Here is a 26,356-nt window from a genome sequence, read left to right as displayed (position 1 = left end):
GGGATCGGCGCGCGCAAGGCTATGGATTCTGTATAGCCGGCGCACGCCGAGCCGCGCAGCCTACCTCCGTTCTCTCCGAGGCCGCTCCAAAATCGGAGCGGCCTCGGAGGGAACTTTCTTTTGCCCTCCCCTCACCTTCCCCTCCTTTCCCCTACCTAACCCACCCGCCCGGCCCTGTCTAAACCCCATCCTTACCTTTGTTGGGGGATTTGCGCCTCCCAGAGGGAGGCGTAAATCCCCGCGCGCCAGCGGCCCGCTAGCGCGCCGGGATGCGACCTGGGGGTGGGTCCGGAGGGCATGGCCACGCCCCCGGACCGCCCCGGGCCATAACCACACCCCTGGACCCGCCCCCTAAACGCTCCCGACACGCCCCCAAAACGGCGCTGCACTCGGTTCCGCCCCCGACACGCCCCCCTCCGAAAACCCCGGGACTTACGCGAGTCCCGGGGCTCTGCGCGCGCCAGTAGGCCTATGTAAAATAGGCTCACTGGCGCGCAGGGCCCTGCTCGCCTAAATCCGCCCGGATTTGGGCGGATTTAGGCGAGCAGGGCTCTTAAAATCCGCCCCTATATTTTCAGTTTCTCTAAAGCTCAGCCTCCAGGGATCACTGTTCCAGTATCTGAGGGACTACAGCCCAGCCGGGCATTCCAACTCACTACTGCCACCTCTGGTGGTTCAGTATACTGTCTAATAAAATAATTAGTGTGTGCTGTCTCCTAACTCTGAGCCTGACCGGTGGTCCCTCTCGGGATCTTTCCCCCGGGGGTGTGGTCATCTGCCACTGGTCCAAGGATCCACCCACAACTCTCCTAAATAACTACAGATTGCTAACTCCCTAGCAGGCTGCTAACTCCTAACAGATTACTAACTCCCAACAGATTGCTAACTCCCTAACATTGACATCTTCCACTGAGAGCTTTAGAAAGCTATTAAAAACTTATTTCAATTGTCCTTTGATCCTGAACCACAGTAACAAGTGCATGGACATGTTATGCATTGGCAAGCCTTGTCCTTTCTACTGGCTTTTGTGACTTTTAAATTCTATTTTAGATTTGCCCATTAGATACCTCTTGATAAAATTTGAATTTTTGTTTTTAGTTTTGATTTATGTTTTTTATCATTTTATGTATGTTCTTATGTTAACCACTTTGAACATAAACTAGACGGCATATACATTTTTTAAATTTAAAAAATAGATATATACTTTTTTTTAATTTAAAAAAATAAATTAAATAGCCTTGAATTGGTTTAAACAAGGTGATTCATAAATTAAAATAAATAATAAAATAAAAACTGATATGTCAATCATGTGGCTGGTCCTATTTTAGATCTTGGATGCTGATGACAAACCTTTCAGTTTAATCTGATTAGCCTGTCTTATTAAAAAATTAGTTATACTGGTATATGCCAATCTGAATTTTGAGATCAGTGCAGGAGGCATTTTTATATAGCTTCTTCTTTTTCCATGTGACTGAAAGGGTCAAGGGGAAGGGTAATTTAAGGTACTGGCCCACAGTTATAGAATTGTCTTCCCAGGGAAGCCAGATTAGAACTAGAATACCACTTTTTTAGATGTTTAATTAAGACCTATTTGTTTTTTTTTACATGAGCTTTTTATGACTGGGTAGTTTTATGTTTAGCTGGTTTTAGTGTTTTTATTGCTGTGCCAATTGATTTTATTTATTGTATTTGTTTGACATTTCTTGTTTGTGCTATTTTTAGTCGTTTGGAGGGCAGTTTTCAAAAGATTTTCCTTGGACAACTAAGCCATTACCCGGGTAAAATCAGGGGGCAGAAAATTGTCCTTCCCTTTTGTGGGTAAAATTAACCATGCTGTGGGTACCTGTACTGTTATCTGTTCTGCAAAGGAGTAGGGCTGGGGGCAAGCAGAGGCCAGAACCGGCAGACAATGCATTGGGGATTTCATTTTGAATTCCCCATGTGTGATTTACTGTGCAGATTTTGCTAGCTGACCCAGAGAGAATAACCTTTAGAAAATGTATCCCTAGGCCTGCAAGTATCCCCCAAGGTTTAAACATTTCCCCTTATTAGTTGCTGTTACATTTAAGATCATATAGAATAAACAGAGCGAAAAGAATATCCGAAACCAAGAAACAAAAGGTTAGCAGAAAAAGAAAGAGTTGATAAAATATTTCCCAATCAGAAGAGGTCTAAAATCGACAGGAACCATAAGTGCAATGAAGATGAAAAAAAAAAAAAAAGATGTTTATAATTCCACGTTAAATGCATAATAACATAGCGCACATCACTTGCTTACTCTATCTACCCAGCTGCCTTGACTAACTTTTCACTGCTATAGCTCTGGTTATTACCCTTTCTTCCTCCAGCACCCTATGTGCTACAGAGAACTCAGATTTTCTTGAATCCAGAAAATATGGTGGCTGTTTTATTTTTGTTTTGCTAATCTGTTTTTCACATGGTGCCACTCCCCCTGAGAGGGACTTGTGATAGTTCAAACACATGTTAGCCTTTTCCTTTTTATGTGAATTTTTTTTAAACTTCACATTTCCTTGCTTTCTGATTTGCTGGTAAGCACTGCTGGCTTAGTTTTTCCCCTAAAGGCAAAAGATTTATTGATGTTCCCACATCTTAAGTGAATGTACTGTTCTATGGGTTGAACATGGAATCATTAATGTTTTGTTTTTTTCATTTTCCTATTCCTTATGCTTCCTGTTATTAGTCCTTTGCTGGCACTGTGAGAATTTTTGCTTAAATCTATTTTTTTTTTTTACTAGAAAAGGTACATTTTTTAAAATTTAAATATGTATTCTTCTTTGTATTTTTATTCTTGCTTTATATCTTCATTTTTGGCACATCTGTATGTTTTAGTCATTGCTTTTCCTATATTTTGTTTAAAAACTTGGAAAGTGTGCATATAAGCCATTCTCTGCTTTTTGCTGGCTGTAAAGGATCTTTTTTTTTTTTTTTATTATCTCTTTATTGGAATTTTCAAAATTACAAATAAGAATTCCATTCTTACCATAGATTATAGCATATCAACCTTACAAAAACAAGCAATAATACTTAACCAATACTATTACATAAGCTATAACCTTATTTTACTATGAAATCTGAGAGATTAGAACTTAGGTAATTAAATGGAGCAATTTTTTAACAAATCAATTTTAACAAAAACACAATAGAAAGTGGTCGAGTAAATCTTTTACCTGTTAACCAAGCTTGTATATAGTTCTTGAGGACCATTTTCTCCAGACCTGAACTATGATGTTGAAACTGCCTTGGTGAATGCTATGAAGTTTCTAGCGTTGCCCACTTTAATTGCTAAATATGATTATTTTGGAAACAAACTTTGATAACAGCATTTCGCTCAAGATAAAAGTACTGTGACATAGCCCTACACAGTTTTTACATTAAAAAACTGTTTCAAATTTCTTAAAGTAAGGAGGCATTCAGCTAAGAATTTTAGGCTAGATTCCAAAATCAGATTAGCTGTTTTGAACTGTAGCAGCAATCAGTGGTATATGCCATTTCTTCCATCTCATTTCTAAACTAAAAAAGATTAGTAAAGCAGCCTTCTGCACAGTTTGCCAACAATGACTAATCAAGGTAAAATGTGTTTTGGGGTTCTGCTCTAAGGCTTAAGTCAGTGTTTCCCAGCCCTCTCCTGGAGGCACACCTATCTAGTTGGGGTTTCAGAATTGTCACAATGAATATGCATGAGAGAGATATGCATACATCGAGTCTCAAATCTATGCAAATTTATCTCATGCATATTAATTATGGATCTGCTGAAAACGCGACTGGATGGACGTGCCTCCAGGCGACGGCTAGGAAACACTAGCTGAAGTAATGGGGATGTACACAAAAGATTTTTCATTTTGGTTCGTTCATTCATTTTTGGCACATTTTTTTTTTTCCGTTTCCTTTTGGCAGCTTATGCACATAAATGACCTTATACATACCTAAAATTGAATTTTATGAATGGAAAGAATGTACATACATAAACTACTGAAATGAAGGAAAATGAATGCAAAACCCTATTAAGTAAGGTTTACAGAAAAGCCACACAGATGCTGTAGCTGCCCTGCGGAAACGCTCGCACCAGCTCATTAATGTTCTTTAGGCAAACAGGAAGGAATTTCAAAATGGGGATGCTCACTGAAAAGCTTGACAATGCTTTGTTGTTGATTTGTAAAGCTTTTTAAAAAAATAGTCTGTTTTTGGCATTTTTGGTGTTTTCTTAGGTATTTGACTGTCGTTTTCATCCCCATGAAGTAAAGTACACTCATAATGGCTGCCCCATTTTAGATGAAGATGAAATCATGCTCAGGGTTTACAGGTAAGTTGGGCAAGGGTATTACATATTCATGTGGAGACAGAATGAAGCTGTGTCACTACTTCTGAGCAACATAAATTTAGAGGTAGCTAAAAAAATAAAGAAATGTCACAGCTCATTTGACCTATAAGTACACTCTTCCAATGGGAAGTAAGGTCTTCAGTCCAATGTTTTTTAATATTGAGATTTGTCTTTTGACAGATATAAATTTTAACCATGCAAGGCAAAATAATCCTCCATCATTTGTTCCGCACTGATAGTCATCGCTCATTAAATGCATGCACAGGTCTTTCTCAAGTATTTCAAAAGGGTGAACTAAATTAACGCAGATATTACCAGATCTATGGTATGCTTTAACTGACTGTCAAAACATTGAGCAGATTTGATCTGCTTTTGTGAAATCTATCTAAATGGATGGTAGATTTATTAAACGGCAGTAACATGTCCAATATTTTGGAGGTAATCTATTAGCTTCCATCAGCTCTTGGTTTATTAGCCCTGTAGAAATCTTCCTATATCCTACTCTGGTCCTGATGATGGAGAAAAAGAAACCAAAGCTGAGATACCAGAGGCCTACTTTTACGGCTGTCCATGGTTTTGACCCTGCCTCCAGCCCCCATGATTAGCACATAGCTTAGATGCACCTCACATCAATCACTGCATAGGGAAGCCTCCAGCTGAAGGACACAAACTGTGGCAACCTCCAAACCCCAGTCTGTCTATGCCCTCTTGTTAGCCCATAGAAGCCAGCAGTGGCACCTGCTTGCACCTTGCTTCTCCTTGATGCTTATTGCTTACCAGTCAGCAAAGCATGGAAGGGAGCTTGTTAATTGCCATCTGCAGTGGTGACTGGTTCTGTCGGGAGGCCACCAGACTGAATTTGCTAGGCTGAAATTAACACATTTTGTAGAGTTGCAAAGATGTGGTTTTAATTCTACCATGAAAATCTAATGGCATAAAAGAAAGGTATTTGACGCAGAACTCTTCTAATGAGATTTCCTTATTCTTCTTCACGTCTAGATTTACAGCAAATGAGACATTCACAAGAACCTTTATCCTTCAGGTGAAGTTACTTGAGCCTGACTGTAATGTCATCAAGATGGGCTCCATGGCACTGGAAGTCTCTGAGTTTTATGGCCTGTCCAACGCAATCGATAAGAATGTGATCAGTTTTGACTATGATCGTAAAATTAACCTAGAGTGCACCATCCGAATGGCCTATTTGGAAACTCTTCTACCATCACATGGTCAAGTTGTCATCGGAGAGCCTGAAAAAGAAAAGCCACGTGGAGATCAGCCGCATAGCTTCTTCCTCACATCCAGTATGTAACTTGACCAGTAACAAATGAAGATTGTATAATATAATAATCTGAGATATTAAGCAGACCCAATTCACTTTATAGTTGGCACTGCATTAATGTTATTGCTTAAAATGTGTCCAAATCCAAACTGTTGGTATATATTATGAGGTCAATATACAACAAGGACCTAGTGAGATAAAAGCTGGAAGGGCTAATCAACTAAAATTAAGCACCTCATTTTCACTAGGTGGCTAATTTTAGCTGATCAAATTCTGGATGGGCCTGGGGTGGGGTTGGATCGAGGGGAGAAAGGTGACTAGCACTCATTTTTAATGCTAGCTGCTCAACTTGGTGGGCCACATGTAAGCACTACAATAACAGGCCTACATTTTCTGGACCACCTTCCCTCCTGACTCTTGAAATATAAAAAAAACCTACCCTGGTAGCCCATCCAACACCTTCTCTCTCTCTCTCTCTGCCCTCTTAAAATATAAAAAAAATAGACCCACAGCTGGCCCAATCCCTTCCCTCCTTTTCTCCCGCTTCTTAAATATTAAAAAATTAGCCCCACGAGCAGCCTATCCTTCCCTCCCTCCTCCCTCCCACTTTTAAAAATAGCCCCAAGGTCAATCTACCCCTTCCCTCTCTCCCTCAACACTACTGCTACTGCAAAAAAAAATTCTCCCAGAAAAGATTTCCCCTCCCTCACTCCTTGCTGGCCAAAAAAAAAAAGAGAGTAGGGTTTGAGGATACCCCCTCCCTCTCTCCTGTCCAAAAAAGACAGAAGAGAGGGAGGGGGAAGGAAAGGTAATCCCTGCCAGGAGACTTTTGAATGTCAACAGTGGTGAGGGAGAGTGGGAAGGAGTCAGGCTGGCGGAGAGGCTATTTATTAATATTTTAACAGTGGGAGGGAGAGAAGGGGGTCAAGCTGGCTACAGGGCTAGTTTTATTACTTTAAAATTGCGTAGGGGTGGTGGGGGGGGGGAGGAAGGGGTTGGATTGTGACAGTGGGCATACAGTTTTAATATTTGGAAAGTGATGAGAGAAGGGGAAACTTTTTAAAAGAGGACTTAGCTGGGTAGTACTTGATTTTCAACACAAATTGGAGAAGTTTAGTGAGGGAACCCAGCCAAACTAAATCTAGCCAGTCAGAATTTGACCAGATTTAGGTGACTATTCAGCTGAAAAACTAGGTTCAGGTAAATATTCCCTTACAGATAACTGTCTAAAATTAGCTGCTTATCTTAGCAGGTCTTTCAAGATCTGCACTAAGGAGTGACCCAACATGAGACTATAACAGCCAAACCTAAGGTACAATTGTGCCCTGTAGGTCATGTCGTGAGTCTTTTCCTCTATAACCTGGAAAAATAGCCTATTTAGACTTCAATGTTTTTTAAACTTTGAATGTAGAGGTCAGAGACAATTTGACGGGATTACCTAATGATAAACAACCTCGCTATAACACAATAGAAAGCTCAGGGTAATACTTAAAGGAGCTAACATTATTCAAAATGAGAAATCATTGCCTAATGGTGGGGCCTATGCACTAAAACTGGAGGGATGGTATTGGAACATTTATACCAAAAAAATCAATCAGTATTCAAATTAACTAAATAAACTGCAGAAAGCTTGCACACTCTTTACACATTCACATTCCCCATACTAGTTGTCCTAAAGTTAAAGGTCCTGTTAGTCCACCTGTTCCCCCCCCCCCCCAAATCTACCCAGACCCTGATGGTTACATCATCTCCTCCCACCATCACCTGCCCAGCGGTGATGTGAAGTCCATCAGTCCCTACCTCTGAGGAGCTCTGATGTTAAAAGGCACCGCCCTCACCACCAGCTGGAGGATTGTCTTTTACCTCCATTTGGGAGCTCATCGTGGTTGAAAAGATGGCCACCCCTGCCAGCAGAGAAGAGATTGTGGGAAGAACAGGGGGGGACTGGACAGGACCCCACCCACCAATTTGTCCCTGTGGTAGGGGGTTTGCTAAATCATACACATTTTAGCATGTACCATAAATGTACTTACTGCAGTTGCCAAAAAAAAAAAAATCAGTTTAGCGCTTAGTACATAGGCCCCGGGGTTAGCTCCTGACAGAATCACCTCAAATTTTAATGCATTTGTGTTGCTCAGAAAATGAACATGTAAACAGAAGAGTTTATTTTAACCATGAAGTTGAGGCAACTTTGACCTGTATATCAAAGAAACACCTTATGCAGGTACCAATGTAATGATCTAGTGATGATAACTACAGCTGAAATAAAATAACAGAGTTACTTCTTCTTTTCACTGATTGGTGTAACCATTGCCTCGAGATGATTTGAAAGTGTGTTTGTAATCTTACCTCACTGAATTGGATGCGGGGGTGGGAGAGAATTTTCAAAGGGGCTTTTTATGTGGCTAAAAAGATTGGAATATTGCTTCCAGGGAGGATTTTTGTGAAAGATGATTTCACAGGGAAAGCAGTGCTTGACCCGTAGAAATGTCCCTTTAGAAATGTGCCCGCCTGCTATGTGGGTAAGCGTGTGTGTGCATGAAACTCAGCATGCGCACACCTATACCTACATTCTGGAGAGGAAGGCTTTCATTTGCAGGAATACCTTGTGTTTTTTTAAAAAAAGGAATGCAGATTTTCACGGCAAAACTGCCCGCACCGCACAGCGGGTGTCATGAGTGCAGGTAGTTTTGCTGGGGTAATTCTCAAACGGAAATTAAATAAACTCGCTTTGAAAATTGCTGTAGCTTGGTGGGTAATGGCCTCGACCTGCAAATTTTATGCGGCCTGCAAAATCACCCTCGTCAGTGTTTAATCCAGAGCCTGTTGTAACTGTTAGTGCATTCCCTTGGTGCTGCACTGGATTTGAACTGCTCTTTGTTGCTTTATCAGTGCTTTGTTACATTAGGGCTTTGTGCTGAATTGTAGGTTACAGACCGGGTCCGAGGTGCAGGAGCGGAGGCTGTCTGCTTGGAGTGAAGAAAATCGACACCGTTCTCAAAGTGAGCTGTGAGGAGTTCCTGTCAATGGGCATTCGGTATCAGCACCTCAGCCCCCCCTCTCCAAATGTTGACTACATTCCCATCAGATTGGATCTCACCGACAGCAGGAGCAGAACCATACACAAGGTAACCCTGTTCCCACTTCTACAGTCACACGTCATAAACTCTAGAGCCCTCGATAAACCTGCAGATAAACCTTTACCTGGCAAAGGCCTTCTGACTTTCACTCAGGGACTGCAGGGTCCCAGCTCAAGGGACAGGCCCCTCTGTAAAATGAACACGATACTTACTGACTAATAATTGTGGATTGGGAGAGATGGACCGCTGCTTTCAGCCAATTTGAATTTGTAAAACAAGGATATATCTCCAGTACATCAATCTAGAGCACTAAATTGCCTCAGTCAAAAAAAGACATTTCTTTTAATCTTGCAGAATGATGCTCACTTCTTCCTGTTCTCCCCTATGGCCAAACTGTAACAGCCAAGCATCACTCTCCTAATTACAGTCCTGCCCTGCAGGATTCCTGTTAGTTATCTGCTTCCCCTCTTGCCCTAGAAAGGCTTTCAGCAAAAAGTGCCATATATCAACAGACAAATTCCTTCAGTTAATGGCCTATGTGCAAATAATTGAAGTGCTGATCAGAATTTTATGTATAAAATAAATGTCTGACACTAATAAGACATTAAAGAGGCATCACATACATTAATGTTATTGAGTAACTCTCATCGGACCAGGGTGCATAAAATGTGAGAAGGTCTGATGCTTGAATGAGCCGAGCACCAGTCTCACAGGAAGGGTTTGAAGGGAAACATGAGTCAAGCAGATGGTGTAGTGAAGCAAGGTAAACTGATGTCCTTAGCTGGGTAGGGCTATCACTTAATAAGAATTTCTTCTATGACCCACCTCTGACTGCAATATCCTCCTACTCACAAGTACCAGACAAAATGGGGCTTACTCTGAAGATATAATCAAAACAAACACAACTTTTATTTTCTGAGATTACCCACAGTCAGAGTATGTAGCAGTGTGAAAATCACCGATTAGATCAGGGCACATAGGCTTATACAACTAAGCTGAGTTAGATGCAAAAAAAAATAAAATACACAGACTATCAATTTATTTGTGCTTCAAAAACTAAGAGAACCCTTTCCAAATACTTTTCCCCACTCTTCAATCTTCTAATACTTAAAGCTTAGTCAGTGAATTCAATGATCACTTTTCACTATTTTACAATTCCTCAATTACTGTAATGTCCTTTAAACAGGGTTTCCAGCAAATTCCTTATGCCCTTTACAATTGGTTCAAAACACAGCAACCCATATTTTGACAGGCAGTTCTATGTCAGTCCATATAATGCTAATATTGTATTGTTTACCAGAAATCTTGATCTCATTTTATGTTAGTATCCTTAATTCACAAAAACATCCAAGGTGACTCTAACTATTGGGCAGACACTGTTTTTTGAGAGTTTGTAAACCTTCACAGACTTAGGGGGTCATTTATCAAAGTGCTATATGGTGTTTCCACATGTGAAAAACACCTGCGAAAGCACCATAATGCAATACAAATCATATGTGTGTGTGTGTGTGAGAGAGAGAGAGGCCATAAAGCTCTCACACTAGATTGGTATTTATATCTGTATGGGAGGCCCCGCTAGTCACTCGAGGTGAGGTTTACGTATTAGTGTAGGGGTTAGGGGCCACTTTGACATTCAAAGTGAGACGTACGAACAGAACAGTGCTCTCTTGTGAAGATTTGATGACCTTTGGAGTGAGGAAACTCACCCAAAGATGAGATTTGTGCAATGTTCTCTCAACCTCTCCAGGGTTAGGAAACTGCAGACATTTTTTTTAACCCATCTCCATCCAAGCAACAGTCAGTAACCTCCCCAGTGTTGTAGCCCTCATCCTTCTGAGGCTCTTTACTCCAAACTCTTTTCTCACCCTGGACTTCTCATCACACCGCTACTCCACTTCTGGGACATACCTGATAGTCTCTCCTTGAGAAGAAACATCTCTGGCTACTTCCCCATGAGGAGAAACACCTCACGCCTTGGGCCTTTCCTCTTGAAGCCCCTGCAGGTCCCTCTCACATGACAGACCACCCTGAGCTGAACCCATTCCCCAGATGGGTTCTCTCCAGTAACTCCCTGCTAAAATCCTCAACCACCCTTTTTATATTGAGGGGCACACTCCCTTTACTGGACCTTGTTCCCCAACCTTCTTCAACAAAAAACCTCCGGAGGTCAATATTCAAAGCAAGTTGTTTAAGTAACTTAGCTGGATATAACTCATTCAAGTATGTAACGATGTTCAATGGCATGGCGAAGCCGCTGAATATACACATATATGTGTGTGCACTTTGCCAGATACGTCTACTTGGTTAAGCTTAAATCTGCTTTATGGGGCATCTAAAATTAGTCATACACTTATACGCCTAACTCCGAATATTGGTAGTTAGGCGTATAAGTTATACGTCTTAACGCCCTCCACCCTCATCCGCCCAATGCACACCCACTTTTTTTGTGCATACATTTTAGGTGTATAACCAACTTGTACGGCTAAGCGTCAGCCACTGAACACAGTTGCATATTCAGCTTATCTGACTAAATAGCGCTGAACATGCTTTGAATATTGACCTCCCTATAAACACATCTCCCAACCTTTTAAACTGATACAGTTCAAAAGCATTGTCTGAATTTACCAGCATGAATGCCATCTAGTGGACATTCATCATACCATCGCCTTCAATTTCAGTTAAAGTAGTTCTGGCTATTTCAGTGATATCATCACACTCTATAGTAGCATCCAAGGTGAAAACCAGGCAGTCTTCACCCAGAATTCCACCTAGAGCTCTTTGGTGGGAGACCTGTCATATATGTAAAAACGGTTTATTGTGGATTTAGCTCGTGCCTTCTCATTGGTAGCTCAAGGCAATTTACATACAGGTACAACATGTTTTGAGTGTTTTATATACCATCATTCCATGAGAGAATCACTAGATCACAACGGTGTGCAGGTTTAACACTCACAGACAGAGGATGAGCTAGAAAAGCAGGCATACATACAGGTAAACATTTGAATATTAAGGATAAATGATTTCATAATCTACAATAGCAATTAAAACTCTTACTTGGAGTATTTTTTTTACATTGGTGAAACGTGTGCAGGTTTTGCAAATCTTGTAGAATTTTCATCATGGCATTTCTGATGCAGCTCGCAGAAAATTTAGCAACATACTGCAGATTTTTGCGGAAAGTACATTAGAAACACCAGTAGACGTTCCTTAGACAGCTTTTCTTACTGAAACTGGGCAAGGATTTGCAAAAACATTTGCGGAGGTGAAAATGGCAAAAAGTGCCTGTTCCTCCTTTGCCACAGAGAAATCCCTACGCCAGTGCTCCTCATGCCTGCTCTGTCTCCCTATACACAGCTTATGTCCAGCTTAGCTCCATCCTGTTAATGATGCCACAGACTTTCTCTCATACCTTATGCATTGCTAACAATCATATTACAAATCTTCTTTTTTTTTTGTTTTACAGTCAGAACATGCTTGGCTACCTGTACACATCAGAGCTGCTATTCCAAACCAGATCCCCAGGGCTGCTTTCATGTCCATGTTCATACTGGAGGTGGATCAGTTCATTTTGACCCCCATGACAACAGCAACACTCGACGCTGAAGACAGTGAAACGCCAAAGCCCTTGCTGATCTTCAATATTACTGAGCCACCTCTGCAGGGCTTTATCACTCACCTGTCCGATCACACCAAACCTATCACATCCTTCACATGGAGGGACCTGAATGAGATGCTTATAGCCTATCAGCCTCCAAACAGCAGTCATACGGAGAGAAGAAACTACGAGGTAATAACCAGGGGTGGCTCAAGGCTATCCGCTACCTGAGGCGAGGGATGAGATAGCGCCCACTCACCCCCAAGGCATGACATCAGCGAGAAGGCAAAGGGGATTGGGGACCCCTTGGGGAAAAGGGGGAGACAGGGGTCAGAGTTCCCAGAGAAGTGGCAAATAATGTCAGTGATGATATTTCTAGGAATCTGGCATCCCAGCCACATACCTAGGAACCCTACCGCCTGTTTCCCTAGCATCTGCACACTGGGGACGTGGGAGATGGGTGAATGCTGGGGGGATGTGTGTTGTGCCCTAGATGATCCTTACAGGTTTGTTCCCTCCAACCCCCCCCCCCAGCCCTTCCCACATACAATTAAAAATTATGCATTAATAACAGAGCTTACTTGAAAAAGGACATCAAAGTACAGTCTTCTGAGGTAAAAATCACTTACAAAAACATATATATTATATTTACATACATTACTGAGGTACCAGTCAGAAAATGCTTCAAAAAGACATTTGGAATTCATATGGTATTAGGCCGACTATAAACACATGTAAGGCGAGGGCTTAACCCTCAGAAAGCCATAAGCAAATTGAATTACAATAACAATATGGTAAACCTCCTATACCTGTAGCAATAATTGTTGGCCTTTAAACAGTAACAACCCTTCCTAGAAAAAGGCAACAATGCAACTATTACACCAGGCCCTAAAACATCAATGCACCTGCTATTAGGAAAACAGAACAGGCCAATGCTATAGATTCCTAAACAAATTACATACTAACAGAATATTTCACCTCAGTCACACATGCAGGACATAGACAGATCTTCAACCAAATGCAGAATAAAAGAAGACCATGAAGCATATATAGAAGCCTGCAGATAAAAACTGAACAGGAAACTACAAGAAAACAGATTCTTTACCTTTATCTTTATTAAAATGTATGAATTGCCTGGTGCATTAGGTTCTAGGTGATTTACAATAAAGCATTTCCAATTAATAAATGTGAATAAAAACAGTACAAAAAAAAGAAAACTCGTAGAATACAACCTTGATGCAAATGCTTGAACTGCCTATAAGTTCATAAACTAAAAACAGAGTGCAAAAGTAAAACTACCCATATGTCATTTTAAATAATTAGGTCTTCAATAAAGACTTAAATTGTTTTGGACGTGTCACCAACCTCAGTTATGCAGATAAGCTATTCCGGAATTCGGGAGCAACCACTGAAAATGTTCTTTCGCGAGAACATCCAACTGTGTCATTTTGAAAGAGGGAACATCTAAAAGGCCTGTGTGATGATCGAAAAATGCGGGTAGGAACATAAATCCTCAGGAGAGCATTGGCCCAAGCAAAGAAATCAAGTTTTAAAAGATTATGCACCATGGCTTCAACTTTAGATAACACACATTAGTGAATAGGAAGCCAATGCAATTCTCCAGAACGGGAGAAATATGCTCACGGATGTTTGTGTCACCAATAAGACAAGCTATTTGTAATGCTTTTAGAGCATAAGAAGTTAATCCCAAAAATACAACCTTACAATAGTCAAGTAAAGGAAGCACTAAAGCCTGCACAACTGTACAGAAATTGGAAGGATATGCAGGGGTTTTAAGCCATGAACAATTCTTAGCTTAAAAAACCCTGATTTAATGACTGCTTTAATTTGATGTAGTGCAACAATGGAAAAACTGAAACATCACCATTCCTCATAAAACATCAAATAATAAAATCAAGAAATATAATACAATCATTATAATAAAACCATACTAATAAAGGTAATAAATGTTTTTAAAATAGGTGACAAATAAAATATCTGATAATTAAATATTTTTTTTAAATTTCCCAAATACCAATAAAATATTTCAAAAGAGCAGACACATCAAATAAAACCCACGTGGGAGACCAAGCAGTGTTTCTTGGCTAGAGTCACAAATCCATACTGATTCCAGCCTTTTAAAATGCAAACTTAAACTTTTATTAACATGGTAGTCTGTCTTACCTCCTGGACAGTGTACATTCTAGACTTTTCATACAGCTTTTCAGAAAGGGTCAGGAGCTCCTTGCTCCTAGAGATGCAGTGTCTCTTGAACACAGCTGAACTTACCCTTTTATGCTCCCCAGCTGATCCCGCCCTCTGGACTTCCCCTGCCCACAGAGATCTCTCCCTCTGTGGGATTTAAGGTGGTCTAGCTTAGTCCAGCACATACAAAAGGGGGAAAACAGGGTGACTTTGTTACATACTCCCCTCAGCTTGGATCCATTGATCTGTCCATTACTACTTCCCCTTGGATCTCATCCAGGGAAGTACTACACACCCTACTACCCTTCATCTGACCTCCCACTAGCCAGGCTTGACGTGGGGTATCTAGGGTCAGACTCATCCCCACACATTAGGGTTACCCCAGACAACATTCTTAGTAACATCATTTATAAATATATTGAAAAGTAAGGGTCCCAATACAGATCCCTGAGGCACTCCACTGCCCACTCCCTTCCACTGAGAAAATTGTCCATTTAATCCTACTCTCTGTTTCCTGTCTTTTAACCAGTTTGCAATCCATGAAAGGACATCGCCACCTATCCCATGACTTTTTTACTTTTCCTAGAAGCCTCTCATGAGGAACTTTGTCAAACGCCTTCTGAAAATCCAAGTACACTACATCTACCAGTTCACTTTTATCCACATGATTATTAACTCCTTCAAAAATGTGAAGCAGATTTGTGAGGCAAGACTTGCCTTGGGTAAAGCCATGCTGACTTTGTTCCATTAATCCATGTCTTTCTATATGTTCTGTGATTTTGATATTTAGAACACTTTCCACTATTTTTCCTTGCACTGAAGTCGGGCTAACCGGTCTGTAGTTTCCCAGATCGCCCCGGAGCCCTTTTTAAATATTAGGGTTACATTGGCAGTCCTCCAGTCTTCAGGTGCAATGGATGATTTTAATGATAGGTTAAAAATTTTACTAATAGGTCTGAAATTTCATTTTTTAGTTCCTTCAGAACTCTGGGGTGTATACCATCTGGTCCAGGTGATTTACTACTCTTCAGTTTGTCAATCAGGTCTACCACATCTTCTAGGTTCACTGTGATTTGGTTCAGTCCATCTGAATCATTACCCATGAAAAACTACTCCAGTACAGGTACTTCCCCAACATCCTCTTCAGTAAACACTGACGCAAAGAAATCATTTAATCTTTCTGTGATGGCCTTATCTTCTCTAAGTGCCCCTTCAACTCCTCGATCATCTAACGGTCCAACTGATTCCCTCACAGGCTTTCTGCTTCGGATATATTTCCTCAGTATCTGGGTCATCTTTCTCTGCAGGGCCTGGCCTCCCCGCCAGTAATTATTCTGTACAAAAGTACTGAGCAGTGCTGAGGTGGGATACACTCTTTCTGCCAGTTGGAGGTGGGAACCCAACCAGCATGTCCATAAATTGTGCCCCACTTCCTGCCAGGGGACTCTTATAGGGTGGGGAAATGAAGTGGCCACTGCAGAGATATTTTGGGGGAGGGACACTTGCTGTCACCCAGCGCCATTGCTAGGGTCTCCTACCACCCTAGGCAGTGATATCATAGTGTCATGTGTCTCTCTTTCTCTCTCTCTCTCTCTCTCTCTCTGAATCCCCTAATCCCATAGCTTGCACCATCATATCACAAAACCTATCTCTCCACCTACTTCTCGAGGCTCGCCCATGAAGCAACCTCTCTCATACCTCCTTCGCCAAATTCATATATGGTGCCCTCATGCCTGCCAATGGTGCCCTGCCAATTTCTGGCACCCTAGGTGACTGTGTAGTCCTGCCTAATTCTCATGTTGGCCCTGCTACTGCCTCAAAATGTTCCACTTGATGGGACTGCCTTATCCTGCCTCATAATAGAGGCACCCTTGGTAATAACAAAGTCATACCAAATGCTAGCAGCCAATAGGAGGATTACACTATGCAAAATAGGCTCGGCGCGCGCAGGGGGGATTTAAAAGAGTTACGCGCGTACCCCTTTTAAAATCTGGCCCCAAATATATACAAAATCAGTGATGTCAAACAAGCAATACCAATTAAAAGTCTAAAACTCACCAGTGGTCAAAGGTATAAATATAGAGTAGATAAAGTTTCCTTATAAAGCAATGGTTTTCAAATCATGATACTGGAAAAATCCCAAGCGGTCTGATTATCAGGATAATCAAAATTTGCTAATAATGCCTCTTACCTTTGATCTGAAGTAACTCTGACATAACCTCCAGCAACATTACGTTCCACAGACCCTGGCTAAAACTTCCTGTAGCTCTGAATTTCCTTTATAGATCCTCCAGTAGGCACTTCCTGTGGTGCTGGCTGATGACATTACATCCTCCATGAGCATATAAAGAAGTCCTTTGCAACCAGCCAGTGCCTCAGCAACCTCAGCCTTGCAGTGTGTGCTACTTTCCATGTGCTTTGTCTTCCTGTTTCTGTGCCTGCCTTGCTCCTTGTCTGCCTGTGGTTCCTTGTCTTGCCTCCCTGTACCTTTCTCTGCCTAGACCTGCTGATTCCTTGGCCTGGACCCGGATACCATTGCTCGCTGCCAGCTCTAACCTCTTCCTGTGTCTCAAATTTATCTGCTCACTTCTTGCAGGACTCTTGCCTAAGCCCTACTGGCCCCTGGAATCCAAAGGCTCAACCTGCGGGGAACGGGGCTGGTATAGGTGAAGCTCCAGCTCCAGTCCTAGCAACAGCGAGTCTACCAGCTGTTGGCATGGGCCAAGTAGGTTCACCTGCTAGGCTCCATCAACCATGCCACAGCCCAAGGGCTCAAATGCATGACACCCTTGTTCTTATAGCAACTGAATGTAAATATATTTCAAAAATAGTCACGGCAATCCTGTAACCATTGCTTTATAAGTGTTGTGTAGCCTTGCTATTCTACCATCAGTTTTCGAACAGCATTTGTCATTGAATCAAAGGGAGATAAAATGCTATTTCCAAAAATCAGTAGGTATTTTTCCTGATGCTGTATGTCATTTAAGAGCTGCAGTTTCCTGTCTTCCTTCATCTACAAACATAGGAGGCAATTTAAGAAATGGGAAAATATGTAAACTATCAACACATGAAAAGGTGCTCATTAGAGAATTAAAGAAATGTGCACATACCCTAAATGCATTCACTGATGCACCTCCTGCGGTGTGTGTTTATCACACTTATAAAATCTCCTGGAATATTAAACCCTTCTGCCATTTTTTTACATTTCCTCTCACTGACAGTCTAAAAAAACTCTTTTGAGGCTAGGATGTCACTTGTTTTGTCCTTAGAATAACAAACAAATAAACAATAAATGGGTTTTTTTTCAGCGAGGCTAGAGACTATTTTGATGTGATGTCTTTTCATTGGTTATTTATTTTATTTATTTATTTGTAAGTTTTTTATATACCGAAGTATTAGTGTTGGCCTTCACTCCGGTTTACATTTATAACAACGATATACAATAAAATCAGAGGTTAGTGATTAAAGGAGTTATGGTTAGTGATTAAAGGAGGGCTGACGTGTGAATGAATTAATTTTGATACATAGTCACATGATATTATAAAACAAATTGGAATGCTTAATTTGTTAACCATTATATAATACTACTTATACTAAACAGTTAAGTATTTATTTAACTTTTCTTTGAATGCATTCCATTAAAACTTTAAATGCATGCACTTGAGTGCTCTTGAAACTCAAATAGCATGTCTTGAAACTCCCTGAGGGCAATGCAGATATCAGTAATGTAATAATAATTTTCCATTTCCTAAAAGTATGACAAGCATATGCTTACTTCTTTTAATATACTCTAAAACAGTGGTTCTCAACCTCTTTTCGGCTGGGATACAACTGACAGATGGTTTTCACATGCGTGACACACTGAACATATGACCGTCACGGGGCTATGTGTAAACATACACTCTGCATCCACGGGAACCGCCATTGACCCTTAACAATGGATGCAGAGCAGAACTAGGGCATTACCCATAGAACTCACCATGCAAAAAAAAAAAAAAAGATATTCTGGTTCTGATGACATCTCAGTAAAAGCAAAACAAACTCCTTTTACTACCAGGCACAATAGCCCTCCTTATGAAAAAGCAATAATTTACCACTAATGCATATCCTATTGAGAAAACACAACAAATAAGATTGATACAAATGCCTACATGCTAGTAAAATACCTCACCTCGGGCACACACACAGAACTGACTTTCACTAAGTACAGAAAGACCATGGAGACAAACTGGAATGGAAAACCAACGCAGCCACTCTGCTTGCAGTGCAAACCTGGATAAATGGAAAGAGAAATATAGTACCTAACACAGTCCCAGGATCTGCAATAATGCACAGAAACTAATCTCTGCATTATGGAACACATAGCAACCCTATCTATGAAAAGGCAACACTACAAATATTAAATTATGTCTTAAACACTAATACACCTCCTATTAGGAAAACAGAAATAACTGTAAAACTATATTAATAAATGTTTCAAAACAGCTGATGAACAGAATAAAGTCAAACAAAACTCATAAAAATTATTAAAAATTGTCCAAATATCAATAAAATATTTCAAAACAGCAGACACATCACATAATAATTACAATGGCAGTCAATCAAGAAAAATAAGCTTAAAATGCCACCTTTACTTACCCTCTCCAGCAACTCTCCTACTCCTTTTCCTTGAAACCACATACCAGGAGCAGCAGCGGCTACTGAAGCTCTGTCCTCACGGTCCTTTTCTTTAGCACCCACAAGTCAGTCAGTCAGTCTCACACACACACACACCCACCAATTAATCCCTATGACCAGTCTCTGTTTCACACACACAGACACCAGTCATCTCCCTGCCTAGTCTCTGTCTCTCACACACAACCCAGTCACCTCCCTGCCCAGCCTTTGTCTCTCACACACATTCCAGTCACCTCCCTGCCCAGTCTGTCTCTCTCTCGCTCTCTCACACACACCCATCACCTCCCTGTCCATTTTCTCTCTCTCACACACACCCCAGACACCTCACAGCCCAGTCTCTCTCTCTCTCATACACACACCCCAGTCACCTCCCTGCCCAGTCTCTGTCTCTCACACTCACCCCAGTCACCTCCCTGCCCAGTCTGTCTCTCACACACACCCCAGTCACCTCCCTGCCCAGTCTCTGTCTCTCTCACACACACCCCAGTCACCTCCCTGCCCAGTCTCTGTCTCTCACACACTCCCCAGTCACCTTCCTTCCCAGTCTCTCTCTCTCTCACACACACACCCCAGTCACCTCCCTGCCCAGTCTCTGTCTCTCACACTCACCCCAGTCACCTCCCTGCCCAGTCTGTCTCTCACACACACACCACAGTCACCTCACTGCCCAGTCTCTGTCTCTCACACTCACCCTAGTCACCTCCCTGCCCAGTCTCTGTCTCTCACACATACCCCAGTCACCTCCCTGCCCAGTCTCTGTCTCTCACACATACCCCAGTCACCTCCCTGCCCAGTCTCTGTCTCTCACACACATCCCAATCACCTTCCTGCCCAGTCTGTCTCTCACACACACCCCAGTCACCTCCCTGCCCAGTCTCTGTCTCTCACACACACCCCAGTCACCTCTCTGCCCAATCCCTGTCTCTCACACACACTTTGCTTAGAGCCCCAATGCTGTGTTCCCCTTTAATTTTGCAGTGGCAGATTTCCCAGTGCTGCTGCTGCCTTCTCAGCCGCACTGAAGCAGCAAACATTTATTTTAGAAAACTATGCCACAGCACTCAAGCCTTTCTTCTGGCTGTCGGGATATCCCTAGGTTCCCGCCAGCCCACCGTCTGCCTGCTTTTACGGCCGCTGGGCGCTCCAATTGCCTCATCTGTAATCAGCAAGGCAGGACCACTTTTACTTTAAACGTGGTCCTGCCATGCTCACTTTTGCATTGGGGGGAATCACTGGAGCAACTGGCATCTTCGTGCTTGTGACTCACTGCCGCTTTGGGGAATCCCATCTCTATTGTGGTTACTTGTGTGGCTGATCTCTTTTCTTTGTGGCTCGCCACTGAGTTTAATTTCAGCACTTCCAGCCCATGGCGGCCATAGGGTCGGGCTTCTTCGCCACCACGGGCCTGGACACTGCCACTCCTCCCAGTCCCCCTCAAACCACCCCACCCCCAGGCTATGAGATGCCTCCCTTCTTCCTTTCCCACCAGCCAACAGAGGCTTCCTCCTCCCACTGGCAGGAAGAAGGGAGGAAGTTTCCCATTGGCCCGTGGGGGGCAAGAGAAAGGTAAAGGGAAGTATAACTGGGGCTGTGGGACACTGGGAGCCGTGACACACCGGTTGAGAATCGCTGCTCTAACACAACTGGATTTTATGCAAAAAATAATTGTATAAATTGCAGTATAAATATTTTGGTGTTGAAAAAAACCTACAGAAGACAAGAGGTACTTGTATTAGAACATGCTGTATAATAATAAGGGGTCCTTTTCCTTTACTAGGTAGAGTTTGAGGTTCATGATTTCTTCTTTGAAAGAAGTTCCCCGATTACAGTCCATATTTCTATCAGACCAGCAGACACAAATGCTCCTCGGGTTTCATGGAACATGGGTAAGACTTAACTTGGTGATTGAATTATGTAACAACAAGCACAAAAAGGTATACTGCCATTAAGAGTATACATGTGTGGAAGTGGCATTCTTGTAGATTGAATTTGTTTCATATAGCCCACCATACCAGGTAGAACACTTGCCCATAGCGGTGTATAGCAATATCTATCAATGTGACCAATGTGAAACTGGGCAATTACAATTACCCCAGCATCCCATCTCCCTTCATTTTGCTTATGATACTAGGCATTTTCACTATACTTAGTACAAAAATGTTTAAAAAGTACTGTAACTTCCTTATTGTCCATGCCAGACCAGGCCAGAGAAGTGGATTATGTTCCCTCTGCCAGCAGATGGAAGCAGAGGAAAAAAAGCTCAAAGCTTACTTCATTCCCCCTATTGGGGTCTGGTGCTGCCTTCAACACTTCAGTATTTCTCTGTGTAAATGAGGACAGTAAACATAAAAGAAAAAATTACCTAGCTCTTGGGACTGATGTCTAGGGTACCTGGGAGATGGTGCAGAGTCTGGGGAGATGGTCGGGGCCATGGTTTGGGGCTAAAGTGAGATCCTTGGGCCAGGACTGGCTCTAGGGAGTTGTACTGGGACAGTGTTGGATTCCGTGGCCGGAAGCAGTATGGTGCTACCCTGGCTAGGGCTGCTACCGGTGTGGGGCCTGGAAAAGCCGGAGCAGCACTGAGATGCTGTTGACTTTTACTCGCATGGTGCTGCAGGAAGAAGGAGGCATCCAGCAGCTGCAGTCTGTGGTGGGGGTCCTTGTTGAAGTGCCAGTGGGGAAGAGGCCTGTGAAGTAAAAAGGGCCATGAGTGTGATGGAGTGCTGAAAGCCAACTAAACTTTAAATAACAGAAATACTGTCTTCCAAATTACACTGGCACCGACAGTCTCTTCCACAATTGTACTAATTAAGTTCCCTCAAGTTGTGGTCTAGAAGCCTTCTTGAACTCGGCTAGCTAAGTGAATGAAATAAAAAAAATAATTCAATTTCCCTCTCACTATCTTTGCACAGAGGAATGGCTTCAGCAGTTTCTTATGTGTGTTTTAAGGCATTTTCTTATCTATTATATTTAACAAAGAAAAGTTACCCCCCCCCCCTTCTTTTATTTTAACCACTGAGTTACAAATTGAACATAGGATGCAGGTGGGCAGACCTCAGAAATGCTGGAGATGCCCCTGCCTGGGTTCAAAAAGTGAATTTGAAAGTGACCCATCTGAGCCCTGATGATTTTGGGGGTAAGAATTCCTAAAATCACCCAATTCTAATAAAATTAAAGATCTGGGCCCCAAGGGAGAAACTCAAGACCCTTACACAATCTTTATTTTGATTGTAAAAGTTATAGCTTTTAAAAGAGGAGCAGGTGGTTTTTAGAGTTTTACGGATATTTGAGTGTTTTTTTAAATGGTGATGTGTAGTGTGAAGCAGTCCTTTGTCACTTGGGAAAAATGTTTGGAGCATTTTTGGACCTTAAAATCAAAATTCATTGTGACATAAACTCTGATCTACTTAATTCTCAGTGATCCAGTCCAAGATTTCCTTTGTCAAAACTAGTGCAGACCAGACCAGAAACCACCCAGAAAAGCTGTGGTAATCAAAGGCCCTCAGTTCTGGCAAGTTCAGAAAACTAACACCAATTACATTATTGCATTTCTAAAAGTAGTTGGCCTAATCATGGTCTTGATGTAGGGATATCTAATTCCTAGATTAATGACCATGGAGTGAAGTGTTTTGGCTGCATCAGGTTTTGATTGTGGAGGTGATTTGGAAACCAAAACAACTGTCTTTGGTTTTTTTGGCTTTAACATAGAAAACTGAAGGGCTGAAGGCAGTACCAGACCCCTGTAGGGGGAGTGACGTCAGCTTTGAGCTTTCTTTCTCTGTCTCTATCTGCTAGCAGGGGGACATAACACACTTGTCTGGACTGGTCTGGCAGGACTAAAGGAAAGGAAATTTGCGGGTAAGTTTAAATTTCAAACTAAAGATTGTAATGTTTTCATACTCCCTACAATTTGAAGTTTGTGAAAAAAAAGTTAAAAACCTATTGAAGTAATTCAGGGGATACAAAAAAAATCCCCCTATTCAGCATATTACTTCTCTGTGAGGGCTATTGTAAATTAAGGGTGTAAAGTTTGTTTTATTTGCTACCTTCAAACAGTTCTGTTTATTGAAACACTTATATTTTGCACTTGTCTGAGATGTGTTACTTAAAATTGGTATGCAGTGCTCAATGCATTAAAAAATACAGAGCAATATGTTAGCTAAATCACAGAATCCCTACCAGAATTCATTCCTAATTGTTATGATGAATACAATCAGTCTACTTTTTGTTTGATATTCGGAAACATGACATTTGTGAAGATGGCATAATCCCATTCTGGGGAATGTGCTCTGACAGCCCCACTACTTCTTGAAATCTTACCTTTGACTCATTGCAGATCTTTATTTCATGTCATTCAAAGAAAGACTTCACAGGAAGGACTGCGAGGTTAAAGTGATTTGCAAAAGGTTTACATATTCTTTCATCTCTAGGCCAGTGGATCACTGTGCAACAGTTCCAAAACGTTATTACTATTTGAAAGTTATTTGGTAGTCTGGTTAGTTCCCTTAGTTCAGTTCCAAGTGGGGAGGTATCTACAGCTTCAAATCCCCCTTTCACCCCCCACATTTTGATACTATTGGCAGTCTTAGCAGAAAGGCCCAGATTGCAGAAGGATTAAGACTGAGTTACCCTTCTTATTCTTAAAGGTAGATCCTCTAGAGCAGGGTCGGGGCAGTGTGGACAGGCTTGCACTGCCACTGCACATTCTGTACCTGCTCTGTAGTCGTGCAGAGGATTTCTGTTTCCAGTACTGTAAGGGACCATTAAATTCAATAGCTCCCAAGTCAGTTATGCACACACTATCCACCACTTAAAAGCAGTCTCCAAATTCTGCTCTGTCCGGGACCCCCCCCCCCCCCCCGAAACTCAGATTCACTCATCAGAATCTGTTCTCAAGGTCCTCTATATGCTTGCTCACTGAACTCCGATTGTGAAAGCACCAGCTTGTCACAAGTAGTATGCTACTGCGCCATATCAGAGGCCTGCTCTTCCAGCACATTTTGACTTTTCCACCTGTCTCCCCAGCTCCAACATATCACGACGCATTTTGGCCACAGTGTTCACAATCTCTTGTTTTATGGTCATCATGTCATCCCTTAGTGCCTTAATCCACGTTTGGAGCTCAGCTTTGGGTAGCGCATTACCCCCTGAGTGCTCAATCATGCCATGGGCTACCGCAGCATTAGCAGGCTCCAATCCCTCTTCAACATACATGGCCGGCTTTTAAAATCTGCTCAGCATTTGCCAGCCATATATATTCATGTATCTCCTGGTTTTGGGCGTGCACCGGGCTTTTAAAATTAACCCCTTATTGTATAAGCCCTAAAATGTGAAAAACCCTTTAGTACACCTGTCCCATAGTATCCTTTACCAGTATGCAGTTTGCATGAGAACAAAATATGCAACAAAATACCATGTGATGTGGAATGAAATGCACAAATGAAAATGCAGAAGAATAGGTAATATAAGATGCATCATTTTTCTATTCATATTAACATCATTATGATAATACCAGTTGCAAAAAGTTATTAAAGTATATGGCTATGGGATGGCATTTGTTGCACTACAATTACAAAATTATATTTTCTACAGCTCCATTCATTATTCTGCAGGTCTTGATCTCCTAGAAGGCCAATCTCGACCAATCAGTTGGGAACAGTTTCAGATAGTTGACAACAATGACATTGATGCGGTTCATCTTGTTATTGTAGATGGCTTACAGCATGGACGAATCACTATAAGAGGTGAAATATGATTTTGTGTGTATACACTGAAGATAAATGTTGGTATTTCTGTCATATATGTATTCGATGAATTGGGGCTCTTATTCTAGTTAACATCTACTTTTTCCCTCCTATCCTAATCAAACTTTCCAACTTCTAGCCTTCCAGCTTAACTGCCAAGAGGATGATGGGACAGGATTCAAAGATGAGATGGCACGGGCCTTCATTTTTATAAGCCATATATATATATACCGTATTTTTCGCTCCATAAGACGCACCTGACCATAAGACGCACCTAGGATTCAGAGGGGGAAAATTTAAAAAAAAAAAAATTGTGCTAAACCGGCTCTGCGTCTGGGCGTCTTATGGAGCAAATTAGGGGAGTGCATAGTTTTTTTTTTTCTCCCCATTTTGTTTTCGGGTCTGGGGAGGGCCATTTCGGTCCACTCCCCAGATCAGAAAATTTTTCTTTCTGTGAGAACCCCCAAAACCCCCCCCCATCCCAACCCTTTAAATTAACAACCTCCACCCCCCTGACCCCCCCAAGACCTGCCGAATTAATTTCCTGCAACCCCCCACCCTCCTGACCCCCCCAAGACCTGCCAAACGTCCCTGGTGGTCCAGCGGGGGTCCAGGAGCGGTCCGGGAACGATCTCCTGGGCGTGAGCCGTCGGCTGCCAGTAAACAAAATGGCGCCGACGGCCCTATGCCCTCACTATGTCACTGAGACCGACCAATAGCAGCGGTCGGTCTCAGTGACATAGTGAGGGCATAGGGCCGTCGGCGCCATTTTGTTTACTGGCAGCCGACGGCCCTATGCCCTCACTATGTCACTGAGACCGACCAATAGCAGCGATCGGTCTCAGTGACATAGTGAGGGCATAGGGCCGTCGGCTGCCAGTAAACAAAATGGCGCCGACGGCCCTATGCCCTAACTATGTCACTGAGACCGACCAATAGCAGCGGTCGGTCTCAGTGACATAGTGAGGGCATAGGGCCGTCGGCGCCATTTTGTTTACTGGCAGCCGACGGCCCACGCCCAGGAGATCATTCCCGGACCCCCGCTGGACCACCAGGGACGTTTGGCAGGTCTTGGGGGGTCAGGAGGGTGGGGGGTTGCAGGAAATTAATTTGTCAGGTCTTGGGGGGGGGGGGTTTTGTAGGAAATTAAGTCGGCAGGTCTTGGGGGAGTCGGGGGGGTGTTTGTTAGATTTTTGTTTGGTTTTTTTTTTATAGTCGCTCCATAAGACGCACATACATTTTCCCCCCACCTTTGGGGGAAAAAAAGTGCGTCTTATGGAGCGAAAAATACGGTATATATGGGATAAGAAATACAAGTGAACTTACCATCATTGGACACAGAGATAGGGATCAATCTGTGATGAGTTATGCCATTGTAATCACATTATGTGACATATGTTATGGTTAGGCATAACAGCTCTCTTTTGTTTTTCAAAT

At 42.2% G+C, this 26,356-nt stretch overlaps 1 protein-coding gene across 2 annotated transcripts in view; it reads left to right on the top strand.

The window, feature by feature from the left end:
• FREM1 (FRAS1 related extracellular matrix 1) overlaps positions 1-26,356 on the top strand; it is a 303,886-nt gene that overhangs the window by 29,645 nt on the left and 247,885 nt on the right. For both annotated transcript variants that reach the window (XM_029605792.1, XM_029605799.1), the window contains exons 2-7: positions 4,227-4,321; positions 5,339-5,640; positions 8,547-8,746; positions 12,162-12,485; positions 20,953-21,061; positions 24,788-24,919. In XM_029605792.1, coding sequence (XP_029461652.1) covers positions 4,227-4,321; positions 5,339-5,640; positions 8,547-8,746; positions 12,162-12,485; positions 20,953-21,061; positions 24,788-24,919 — 1,162 coding nt within the window. The remainder of the gene's footprint in view (positions 1-4,226; positions 4,322-5,338; positions 5,641-8,546; positions 8,747-12,161; positions 12,486-20,952; positions 21,062-24,787; positions 24,920-26,356) is intronic.

The sequence above is a fragment of the Rhinatrema bivittatum genome, chromosome 1 (assembly GCF_901001135.1).
Source record: "Rhinatrema bivittatum chromosome 1, aRhiBiv1.1, whole genome shotgun sequence".
NCBI lineage: Eukaryota > Metazoa > Chordata > Amphibia > Gymnophiona > Rhinatrematidae > Rhinatrema > Rhinatrema bivittatum.
This window is presented reverse-complemented; position numbering and strand designations above follow the sequence as displayed.